The sequence below is a fragment of the Bufo gargarizans genome, chromosome 2 (genome assembly GCF_014858855.1).
Source record: "Bufo gargarizans isolate SCDJY-AF-19 chromosome 2, ASM1485885v1, whole genome shotgun sequence".
Lineage (NCBI taxonomy): Eukaryota > Metazoa > Chordata > Amphibia > Anura > Bufonidae > Bufo > Bufo gargarizans.
This window is the reverse complement of record NC_058081.1, coordinates 280400145-280413461: the sequence shown is the minus strand read 5'-3', so window position 1 is coordinate 280413461 and position 13317 is coordinate 280400145. Positions and strand designations below refer to the sequence as shown.

Sequence of the window (13317 nt, the reverse complement as noted above, 5' to 3'; positions counted from 1 at the left end):
TTATGGACATTTTACAGAGCGCTGCTAAGGGAAATTTCAGGGCAAGTTTTTTCATATAAATACTGTATACAAGTTCTCTAAATAAAGTGTATTAGAAAAACGTCCATTATGACTATCCCTAAACATTCACAGACAAAATTAATAAATGGCTGTTACACTTTAGATTGGCAGTATACAGTATGTAATGGGTAATATTATACTAAGCTCACATATATTCTACCATGAAGATGTACAGCTATTATTGTTATTTTTTAAAGGCTTGTGTAACATTTTACTGCCAGAGCTATTTGTTTCCCAAGTGCATAGAGTGTGCTTGTAGCACTCATTTAGTAGTTAGTGGAGACAGTCAATATTCTCCTGTAGCTGCTGCTTGCTGGGGCCTCATTATTAAGCCACGGTGATATTTACATTGCTTGCCTTTATTCTGGTGTAACAAAAAACATTAGTCTAGTTTTATAAATCATTGAAATTACTAAAATACTGTGGATATAGAAAACAAGTACAGTATTTTTTCAATTATAAGACTCCCCTTTTAACAGGAAAAAAAATCTTGCTTAAAAGTGCCTGTGCCTCATAGTCCGCAGTCAGGGTGATCCGGAAGTGCCAGAATCTTTTGATTGCATTCTTCGTGATCCCGCAGAGCGCTTTGCTGGATTAAAGAGACAGCTGTGCTCTTACACTCTGCTCCGTCTCAATGGCTGACATCAATCTATGTGATCAGTGCAGTCAGGAGAGGAGACTGATAGATCTTTTAGCTCATGGAAAGGACTGTGAGAAACATCTCCCTCCCTATGCTGAAGGTCCTTAGGCAGCAGGGACATACATTAAATCTCTGACACAGTGTAGCTAAAAAACCTTTGATGTCATCAGACCAGTCAGAAGAAGAGGACTTCACAATCAGTACTCTATTGTACGTACACTGTAGCTTGAGATGTTTATTGCGATGCTGGTACTCCTATCAAGTGACCAGATGCGCCATTGCTGTTTGCTTCAATGGTCAAAAGATGACACATTAAGATTAACAGGAGATGACTGTAAACTATTGACCCCTCCATTTCATTAAATTACCAGGGAAGTTTTAACTAGTAGAAAATATTTACCGGTATTTTCTAATTCCATGTTGTCTAAATCTGGGGTTGTCTTATGGTCAGGGGTGTTTTTATAGTCTGAAAAATATGGTACTTTAAAACTAGTAGAAATTCAGCATGTAGTTATTATCCACATATTATACATGCCTTTTTAGCATTAAAGGGGTTGTGCCATAAATTACTTTTCATTCTAACAACAATACGACTAATTGATCAGCTCACGGCTCCCATTGGGGTAGATGTTCTGTGCATGGACCATGGAGAAAGTAATCCACTGGAATTCAAAAAGAAAAGGCGTTCAGCGCGATAGTTGATAGAAAATTAATTAATGCTACTTTATTGATATAAATTAAAACATAGCGGTACAGACAGGATTCCCCATGGAATAACAAGTCAACATGTTTTGGACGTGGACTTATTCATGACACAAAATAAGTGCTAGACCAACCCCGTTTTTAAGAACATTAGTTCAATCACATGACCAGTAGATAGGAGGAAACAATCAAGAAAAAAGACACAATTTTTATAGAAAATATTAGTTTATTAAACAAGCACAAATTAATAACAATAAATGAAATACTGCCTCTTATCCAACAAGCTAGATTAATTGTGTACTTCTGTTTAGTCAATTCAGAGATGTTCACTTTATGGCAGCATGCGAAAAATGACATTTCATTCGAACCTTCAGAAGCCCTGAAACTTACCCCACATAATTATAAACTTCAAGATGTAAAAGTGGCCCAAAAAAATTTGGATGAGTAATGTTGCAGTTAATATAAGCATGTGTTCTGCAGAGTGGCACAATTCAATCATGTTTAGCAATGCCCTCATTTATATGAGCAAGGAAGCAATAGCCATGTTTTTGATTTTGCATCTCTAGAAATATACACACTGTGGGACAACATATTCCCCAGTACCAAAGAGAGCACACACACAGGGAATATTTTTAATTAATATTAATGATTGACCTTATTGGCAATTTTCTCGTATCCCGCGTGCTTGAATTCTACTTTCTGGTTTGTCACGTGTCTGCTGTCTCATCGTGCCTTAGAGCAATGACATCAGGAGGACATGTGACACTAACCATGCCCCATGTTCTTACCAGTGATGATTGAGCGTCCTACATTACATGGCTTAAATGCAAGACGTAACCTACAGCAACCGAATATCAAATCAGATTTGCAATGGTAGGCTAATAACTTTAGAATGAGGCAGGGATACACGTAGTAGAGGCACAACCCCTTGAAAAGGAACCTGTTACATTGAACATTGGTGTGTAATCTGCAGGCAACAGGTTATAGCACAGGAGGAGCTTAGCAAATTCATATACAGATTTGTAGAAAAACGTTTTTATGCTTAGGAGTCCAGTGGGCGGTCCTACTCAGTGACTGACAGCGTTCCCTGTTTGATTGTGCATGGAGTTACTGCATAGGAACATTCATGAGACTCCTAGGCATAGAACGAGTGGGGACATGAATACAAGTGAAAGTGAAACTTTTCCCATAAACTAATATATATCAATCTGCTCCTCTTGCTCTATAACATGATTCCAGCAGCTCAGACATCATGTTTAATGTTAAAGATTCCCTTTATATCCTACCTTACCTTCTAATGTCAGGAACAGTGAATTGGAAAAGTGTATTAGGCACAGTTCTAATGATCTTTGTCAATAAGGAGCATTACGCGAGGCTCTACAATACATACATTGCGCTGATAAGAAGTGGACTAGGACCATCCAGCACAATGATAATTTGCTTCTCCAAATGGCAAATCTCCTAATAAACTTTCATGCATACCTGACCCTTCTATTTGGCAAGAAGCCTACTGGCTTTGATATTATACAACAAACCAAATATACAGCCTCTGGTTAGTCTATTTGTAAAGCATTACAAAGTGCTGGATTGCTTGTCTGGTCATGCTTGACCCCACAGGACAAACATAATATATTTGCTATGCGTTTCCTATTACAATTAATCATTACCATAGATCATAGTCATAAGAGCTCATGGAGTTAGTATAGGGTGCTAGGGAGTGTGGCTTGCTATGGAAACTGTGGGTATATTATTTGCAACTGTTATGTGCAGTTCAGTGCACAGCTCAGCAGTACCTGGTGCATGGCTGGATTTCTGCTCATATCAACGCTCCATTTTATATCCATTTCCATTTGAACCCACAGTTTTCATTTAACTTTTGTAGTAATCTTGTATTCTTCTAGGGTTACAGATGACCTCTACAGGATTCCGTGTTCTGAACGAAATGGCACAGTTAAGCCTGGACGTTGCCATATCCAGTGAGAGAGCAAAGCTCTGGGGGAAGGTAACATCATTAACTCATTTTTATCATTTTGCATAAAAAATAAATAAATATATATATAAAGAGAGAGAGAGAGGAAGAATGAGATATGTGTGTGTGTGTGTGTGTATATATATATATATATATACTAGCAGAATGACCTGGCTTTGCACTGGTATATTTCGACTATTTAATTTCATGTTTATGTGTATGGTTAAAAGATATCCATGTGTCCTCCATTACAGTAACCTCCACAGTGCCCAATCCAATTAACAGTGACCTCCACAGAGCCCCATCCCCTTAATGATGACCTTTCACCACTCCTCACATTCCTGTTTTAATAGCTCCATGCATTCCCTGTGTAATAATTCTGGAGCATCTATTCTTATGGCTCTATGTTGTGTCATTCCTTTATTACTTGTACTATAAGTTATGAATGAGTTGCTAGCAGTCTGCAGTAAGGGTACAGAGGGGAGGTAACCAGTTGGAGGTGTGTACCTGCACAGACTTACTCTATCCAATCAGTGCTGCCATTTTCCGACTGTGCAGGTACACACCCCAAACTGGTTACCTCCCCTCTGCACCCTTACTGCAGACTTCTAGCAATTCATTCATAACTTGTAGTGCAAATAATAGAGGAATGGCACATCATAGAGCCATAAGAATAGATGCTCTAGAATTGTTATTACATGGGGAATGCATGGAGCTATTAAAACAGGAATGTGAGGAGTGGTGAAAAGTCCTTTTTAACTTTGTACTTCGAAAGCAGCCCGCCACCTTAACAGTGACCTCAACAGTTACCTGCCCCCTTAACAGTGACCTCCACAGTGCCCCACCCCCTTAAATTTGTACTTTCAAAGCAGCCCGCTACCTTAACATTGACCTCAACAGTAGCCTTAACAGTGATCTCCACAGCAACCCATCCCCTTAAAATGGAACTCCACAGCACCCTGCCCCCTTAGCAGTGACCTCCACAACAGCCTGCCCCTTAACAGTAGATACCCACAGTGCTTATCCCCCTTAAGTGACCTTCACAGTAGCCCACGCCATTAACAGTGACCCCTCACAGCGCACCACCACCTGGACAGTGATGTCCTCAGTGGCCTCCCTCCTTAACAGTGACTCACCCACAGCTCCCTGCCCCCTTAACAGTGACCTCCACAGAGCCCCACCACCTTAACATTGACCTCCATAATGGTCCACCCCCTTAAGTGACCTCCACAGTGCTCATCCCTTTAAATGTGAGCTCCACAGCACCCTGCTCTCTTAACAGGGATCCCCCACCCACAGTGCCCCCTTAACTATGACATCCACAGTGGCCCACCCCCTCAAGAACCGAGAGAGCTGAGGCCTTTACAAAAACCTTCCTGGACACTTGATGTATATATCTGCCAAATTTGGTGCAGATAGGTCCAGTTGTCTGGCTATGCATAAATCAAAGACAGACAGACAGACAACAGACAGACATAAATTCATTATCATATATATACTAGCAGAATGACCGCCTTCGCACGGGTATATTTAGACTATTTCATTTAATGTTTGCGTGTGTGGTTAAAAAATATCCAGTGTTCCCCATAACAGTTACCTCCACAGTACCCCACTTTATAACAGTGACCTCCACAGAGCCCCACCTTTAGCAGTGACCTCCTCTTGGATAATTAGTGTCATGTGTCCGTGTGTGTGGCAGTTAGGATATGAGTGAAGCTGCAAGCTCCGATTGGTTAACAAATTTTTGGGGAATATCTCAAGAATAGTGCATCCTAGAGAATGGAGACCTTTATGAAAACCTCCAGTCATTTGGCTGTGCATAAGGAACAGACAACAGACAGACAGAAATGTGTGTGTGTGTGTGTGTGTGTGTGTATATATATATATATATATATATATATATACACACACGCACACTAGCTTAAGGCCCGGCTTCGCATGGGTATATTTAATCTATTTCATTTAATGTTTGTGTGTGTCGTTAAAAGATATCGACAGTATCCACTATAACAGTGACATCCACAGCCCCCCACCTCTTAACACTGACACCCTTCACAGTGCCACATCTCCTTAAAATGGGACCTCCACAACAGCCCACACCCTTAACTTTGACCTTTACAGCAGCCTGCCCCTTTAACAGTGAGTTTCACAGCATCCCACCCCCTTAACAGTGACCTCTACAGTACCCGCCCCTTAATACTGACCATAGGTTACAGTCCCCTTAACTGACTTCCACAATTTCCGGCCCCCTAACAGAGACATCCACAGTGACTGCCACGGTATACCCATCCCTTAACAGTAACCTCCACTGTACCCCACCCCTTTCAGTGATCTCTACAGAGCTCTGTTCCCTTAAAATGTGACTTCCACAGCACCCCACCCATTAACACTGACCTCTGCAGCACTCCGCCCCTTAACACTGACCTCCACCGTTCCCTGCCCCTTAACAGAGACCTCCACAGTGCCCACCCCTTTAACAGTGACCTCCACAGCATCCCGCCCCCTTAACAGTGACCTCCACAGCGGCCGCCCCTTTATTAGTGACCTCCACAGTACCCCATCTCCCTGAAAGTGATTTCCACAACAGCTCTCCCCCTTAACAGTGGCCTCTACAGCTGACAAAATTTTTACCTTAATTTTTTCTATCCCCATTGGCTGTGGAGTGGGAGGGGTCATGGCCTAACCACATCAGGGGCGTGGCTTAGCGGGACCTGGCGGCAGGGTTTTTAAGTCCGTCTTTTGAGAGTGGCCTGAATGGCCACCCTACCTGCCCCCTGAACCGTGACCTCCACAGCACTCCGCTCCATGGTTGACAGATGGTGGGGGGAACCACAGGCCTTGAGCAGGATCTGGGGAGGGAGGAGAGCAGAGGAGCTTCCTGGCTGTAGCCTGCTGTTTATTGTATAATGTGAAGTAGGCAGTGCAGCCAGGACAGGCCCTCCCCTCTCAGTATGATGTGTAGAGACAGGCCTCAACAATAGAATTTCAGCTGTACAGTGTTTGTTTGGGAGTGGCCTATTATATGTAGGAGGGGCTTTTAATAATTGGCGGGGTTAAAAATGGGCCACTTGACTGGATTTGCCTCCCAGGACTAAGGCTGCCAGCCCCCCCCCCCCCCCCCAGCAGTATTAGAATGTATTGGCCCTGATGAGCTGAAGTAATTACTTCACACAATAACTTCATAAAATCATTTGTACTGTAAAAAAAAAATCCCGAACTCAGGTATGGTTCAAATGTACCACTTGGAACCGAATCAGCGTTCGGGAAATGTTTTTTTACAGTACAAATTAATTTATGAAGTTATTGCGCAAAGTCTCACGAGACTTCGCAAAGCAATAACTTCAGCTCATCGGAGCCAATACATTCTAATACTGTATGGAGCTTCTGCTTCTGTATGCGAATCGACTTTGGATGTTTCATCCGAAGTCGATTCGTTCATCCCAAGTGGTGATACCCACCAATAAAATTTCAATGTCTCAAGAACTTGTCATGTGGCCTTGAGCATCAATTACAGCTTGACAACAATGTCTCATGCTGTTCACAAGTTGACTTATTGTCACCCCACTCTTCTTGAAGGGCGGCCTTCATGTCATTGAGGGTTTGGGGTACAGATTTACGAGCCTCTACACGGCGACTCGGCTGACTCAGCTGGTCACCCCATTTGAGGTACCCTAGTCTCCAGCAGCCGTTCCCTAATGATAGGACCTCGATGAGCTGGCACATTGTCATCCATGAAGATGAAATTAGGCCTGTTGTTCATGCAGAGGCACAATGACTAGATTAATGATGTTATTGATGTAGTATGGGCTTGTCTCTGTACTATTCACAAAGTGTAGGGCAATTCTGTATTAACTAGACACACCTGCCCACCCTGTAGCACCACCACCACCAAGGGCTCATCTGGTGACAACAGCAGCTGATGCATAGTGCTCTCCTTAACGCCTCTAACATTCTTGGTGGCCATCATTTCTGCTCAGCGCGAATTGACTTTTATTAGTGAACAGCACTGAGGCCCACTGGTCCCTCATCCAACGTAGATGCTCCCTGGCCCATGCAAGACGATGACACCTGTGGTCAGGTACCCTTGCAGATCGTCTAGCACGCAGACCATGCTTTTGAATGGTCTGAGGTGACACTTCGGTGCCTCTCACCTCCCTTAAATGTGTCTGGAGTTGTGTGTCATTTATCATCAGGTTCTGTAGGGCATTGTTCACAATGAAGCAGTCATCAGTGTAGGATGTGGCCAAAGGAAGTCCACTTCTATTCCTTTCTGTGACTCTTCCAGTCTCTCTGTATCTCTGTTGCAACCTGCTGATGACACTCTGTGACATTCTAAGCTCAGTGGCTATTTCTGTCTGAGAACATCTTGCTTGAACTCTTGTAATGGCAAGGTAGTGTTGATCAATTATTAGGTGTTGTCTTGGTCTCATGATGTCAAAATGTTAACAGCATGAAGAGGAGGACTGTTTAAATACCAATTATAATTAAACTGGGAAATGTATTAGGCAATTCATGGATCAAACACCTGTTGTGAATTTTGACACTAAGCTCCTTGTTAGAGAACAGCAAGTTGTACAAAGCACTGAAACATTGAACAGTTGGACATCCGCATTCAAAAGTTTATAGAGGGTCTCATAAAGTTCACTTGTAAAGTTTAGAGTTCATTTTAGGTTCATCCACAAGCCAAATATCCCTAACTTTTTGTGAGTAGCGTGTATGTATATATATATATATATATATATATATATATACAGAGAGAGAGATGTGTGTTTGTGTGTGTGTGTGTATATATATATATATATATATATACAGAGAGAGAGAGAGAGATGTGTGTGTGTGTATATATATGTAATGACCGGCGTCACGCAAAGGGAGGGAAAAGGGAAGGCCCTGCCCAAGGGAGAGGGAAAGTTGGTGACCCCTGACTCACCTTGCGGCTGGCATCTGACTGCCCTGACGTCCCTTAACACTGACCTCCACCGTTCCCTGCCCCCCTTCCTCACCCGTACGCTGATCACGTGCCTATACCCTGGCTTTCCCTAAGATGACCCTAGGTAGTGGACGGGGTGGTGGGATCACTAGTCCACACCACTGATACTAAGAGGGAAACACCAAGGAGAGGACAGACAATACAGACAAACATATAATCCCAGGTGGGCGACAACAGCAGACCACAAAAGCCCAACAGGGATCCGGAGGGTAACGTTCTGGAACAACAACCAGGGAACGCAGCAACACAGCTCCAGTGGGTCAGTATAGCAGTCCAGGCAGGAAGCTCTATATCTGGCAACCAGAGAAGTGTGAGTGGGGAATATAAGGAGGTTGGGAGTGCTGGACAAGGAACAGCTGAGGAGAAGGAGCTATGGATCCCTGAGTGAGCCAAAAAGGGTTGCAAAGCAAACCCAGAAAGCTACCATAAAGAAACAGCCCTATCTTTCTACATAGAGCGCGCAGCCAATCGATGCGACTTCCTGACCCCGGGTATAACGGAGTCAGGAGTGGTTCTTGACACCCTCGTGACATATATATATATATATATATGTACAGAGAGAGAGAGAGACAGTCATGCAGTGGTTGCGAAGTGGTTGCATAGTAGCCGAGTACTGTGTGGCCATGTACAGTAAGTTGCAGCAGGCTCCAATTAACTAATTAGGACTGCATTGTTTAGTAGGTTTTTAATTTAGAGAACCACCGCGACTAGTATGGTTGCATGTTACTCTGCTGCAATGTGACAGCATCGCAGCTGTGGCACAGCCCTGTTATGTGGTCATAACCTAACAGGGTGGTAGTAATAACTTTACCTGTGTAATATAAATTGCATGAAAAAGCTTTACCCATCAACTAATAATTCTGGAGACTGTTGATAGGGGTGTAGCTATGTGTGTGTGTTTTAATAAAGCCCTAAGCTGGTGGTGGTTCCACCGAAGTTATGAAGAGTTGTGGGCCTTCCTAGCTGTCTTACATTCAGGCCTTTTTGTACACCTGAAATAGGCATAGAAAATGGTAAATGAGAGGGGCCTGCCGGCCGTCCCCTTCCCCGCCCACACCACGTCCACTTATTTAGACTTGGCGTGAGCGGGGCAGTCTTAGATTGCTAGCTGTGGCGCCGCAATCTGAGCCTGACATACACCTAATATAGGCATATTTTAGCTTAATAAATGATCCCCTAAATCTTTAAATATCTCACACTTGGAAAATTCACGTTGTTGGGTGCCAGCCATCAGATCATGAGTCCAAAAGATTAAAAAAAAGGAAGATTTGCAGCACTTCACCATGTTTCAGGTTACTTTATGTGTCCATATTAAAGTAATGTTTCAGCTCTCCCCAGAGACATTTTCAAGATTTTTACGCTGCTGTGAAAAGGGCAAATACATTTTTTTTTGAACTTCATTAAAACTTGGTAGAGTGCTACAATGTTTTCTTATATGTATGTGCATAGATAGTTACAATGATCCCTCAAGATACAATGGCCTTAGGATACAATTTTTTCAACGTGCAATGTTCTTTTCTGACCCATCGTAAGTTGAAACCAGACTCAAAATACAATGTCTCAGACTCAGATCCAACCAATCAAGGCCACTTCTCTGGTTAAATTGCTGTATTAGTTGTTAGTTAGCAGCTATTCCTTACTGATATATGTAAGGACTTGTTTTATCTGTCTTAGTTACAGTATATGCTTATTTATCTTAAATCTTAATTTTCTCTTATCTTGGATGACATTTTGGGGCTTTGGAACCAATTACTCAACTTACAATGGTTTCAACATACAATGATCATCCTAGAACCAATTAATATTGAATCTTGAGGAACCACTGTGCTGTAGATAAATACTGTAGATAGATCAAATAATTTGCCTTTTAATCCCTAACAAGCACAGTTGTTTCATTATTCTATTTTATATACCAATTTAGGCAATAGAAAACTATAAGAAGCTACTGAGATTTCTTAACACAATTAAAATCTCTGAAAAGGTGGAAATGGATCCACAGCTCAAACAATTGGTAATTTTAAACATAACTTTTAATTCTTACTTCCAGTCACATAACGATGGCCTTATTACTCACTTTTATTGTTTTATATGATTATGTAACATTGGTCTCTTGCCAAAAACATTATGCAATGCACAAAACAAATCTTACTGAAAAAAATTTGCTTCTAAAGTTCATATGACATAATTGTGAATGTGGCATAAAGCCTATTCTGAAACAGTTGTATAACTATGCAATGCAAAAAGGGAGCGCTGTACAGTAAAGATTATAGCTAGGTGAGTGAATTTTTAAAAAATTCGGTTCCTAGCTGCAGAGAGCCTTTATAGTGGTGTATAACACTGTGACTTGCAGTAACACACACAGGGAGTCTGCTGTGGTAGTGAAATAATACTGTGAGTCAGTATGACATGCAGATGACAGGTGTCACTATTTGGGCAGTCACTGGGCCAAAACTGACCAAATAACTCAAGTATGAACTCAGCCTTACAGGTCGATGTTAGCGTCAAGAAGAAGCTTGCTTTTTTTACACCATCATCAGCTGATTCCACATAGATGTCTACAAAACCTGTTCTATTAAACGCTTATAAAAGTAGAGCCCCCCGACAGAGTGGAGAGGGTGTCAGCAGTAAGTTTGTGTTGACGTCACTGATTATTTTGCCCTTCCTCTGATCCATCAGAACAATAACCGGAATCCTGTCTGTGGAGCATCTGCCTTCACTCAGTCAGCATTTGGTCAGTAATCCATCAGTATTGCTAAGGCCCAAAAAAACAGGAGTGGATCCAAAACAGCAATGACATGTGAATGGAATATTTGCATGTCTTTTGTGTTTTGTACCCACTCCTGCTTTTGGCCACAGAGTGGCACAATGACAGGGTGCGGAGGTGGTGGCAGCATCAGGAGGCCACACAGTGGCAAGGTGACATAGTGTGGAGGTGGTAGCAGCATGAAGAGACCACAGCGGTGGCAAGGTGACATAGTGTAGAGGTGGCAGCAACATGAGGAGGCGACAGAGTGGCCTTCATTCTCCCTATAACTTAATCATGGTAATGTAAATATATATTCTTCTATGATATGATCTTGTGATTATATTTGTATTTTATAAATTGACCTATGAGCTGATATGAAGATAATTGAGAGGTGTGTTGAGTTATAGATAATTAGCTTTAGCTGTATACAGGACCTGGGAGCATTTCAGCTATGGTTGAAGGACCTGGGAGATGGTCACATTTCCATGACATCAGGACCATGTGACCAGGTAGCGATTATGTGATTGGCCGGCACATGTGCTGTGTAATTGCCACCCGGAAGTGCTGGAATCAGGTCGCATTTTAATGACCAGGGAGCACTGAAGGAGGCTGTCTCACAACATGAACACCCCTGGTACAGATGATCATGGTTAGTGATAATTAATCCCTCCTCTTTAGCCTTTATATGCCCAAAATTGTCTTAGTGTGTCTGTACTTCCCGACGAAGCCTATGTGGCGAAACACGTGGCGAGGTTGAAGCAGTGGGGGAACCGTGTCTCCATTTTTCAGCAGCAACATGGGTAGGTAACATGGTATCTGGATTAGGGTGGGACTAGTGGTTTGCAGTTATTGTTATATGCCATCTTTATGAGCAGTATTGCACTGTCCATTTATACTGTACAGTATCCATTGCTTGGACGCTGTGAATACGAGCCAGGTAGTTGTTCAAAACCAGGGAACAGAAATTGTACCCGCAACTACTCCAATATTTACAGCTTCTGTCAATTGTCTGTTACCTGCTGTATATGGTCACATTATCCCCCATTGTGATTCTCCACATTGTAGACCCCTTTTGTGGCCCAGTCTCCATGTTCTGTCCCTTTTGAGTCTCACCTGTAATGATCATGTGATTTATATTGAATAAAATGAGATTTTGTTTACCTTGTTAAATCCTTGCTCTCTTTTTTCGTACAGAGTGGCAAGGTGACATATTGTGAAGGTGGCAGCAGCATCAGGAGGCCACAGAGTGGCAAGGTGACATAGTGTGGAGGTGGCAGCAGCATGATGAGACCACAGAGTGGCAAGGTGACATAGTGTGGAGGTGGGAGCAGCATCAGGAGACCACAGAGTGGCAAGGTGACAGTGTGGCGGTGGCAGCAGCATCTGGAGACCACAGAGTGACCCGGTGACAGAGTGGGGAAGTGGGAGGCAATAACAGTACCTGCTGATGATGGTAGGAGTAAGAAGGAGCAATTGGCATCAGATGTGTGGCATCAGGCAGGTGGCAGCATCAGAATAGTAGCCGAGGCAGGTACCCAGAAGCAAATTCTGGCTGATCCATGCCTGATTCATCTTGACAAAGGTCAGTCTCTCTACATTTTGGGTGGACAGGCGAGTTCTTCTTGGGGTAACTATGGCCCCAGCTGCACTAAACTCCCGCCTGATGCCACACTACTGGCTGAGCAGGACAGCTTTTCCAGGGCAAACTCTGCCAGTTGCGGCCAAAAATTCAGTTTGTCTGCCAAGCAGCGGATCTTCAATGTAGGGTGGCAGGGTGCTGTCCAAGTATGCCACCACCTGCTGGTTCAGTTCCTGCTCTATGTCTAGCTGCCGGTGAGTAGTTTCTTCACTATGCGGGTGAAGACAGCTGCTCATCAGCAACTCTAGACTCAGGCTGCTGCTGATGGAGCTGGTACTGCTCCTGCCACCCCACCCCTCCCCAGCAGCCATGGCAGAGGAACATGAGCACAGAGGGCCCCCCCGGTCAGACCTGTGAGAGGATGGACGATGGCGCAGATAGGCAGCAGCCAACTGACTACATAGGATGTCTCTATAGTATTTCAGTTTGTCCTCCCTCTCAGCGGGTGTGAAAATGGCCCCCATTTTGGACCAGTAGTGAGGGTCCAACAAGGTGGAGATTTAGAAGTCATCCCTCTGCCGAATGGTGACAATTCAGTTGTCACTGTGCAAACAAGTGAGCATGCATTGGG

The 13317-nt window shown here is 43.3% G+C and overlaps 1 protein-coding gene across 2 annotated transcripts in view; it reads left to right on the top strand.

Moving 5' to 3' along the window:
• The first annotated feature begins 3215 nt into the window (after window positions 1-3215).
• LOC122925685 overlaps window positions 3216-13317 on the top strand; it is a 129937-nt gene continuing 119835 nt past the window's right edge. The window contains exons 1-2 of one of the 2 annotated variants that reach the window (XM_044277031.1): window positions 3216-3404; window positions 10283-10372. In XM_044277031.1, the coding sequence (XP_044132966.1) occupies window positions 3312-3404; window positions 10283-10372 (183 nt within the window). In that variant the 5' untranslated portion in view covers window positions 3216-3311. The remainder of the gene's footprint in view (window positions 3405-10282; window positions 10373-13317) is intronic. The other variant, XM_044277032.1, reaches the window with a different exon arrangement.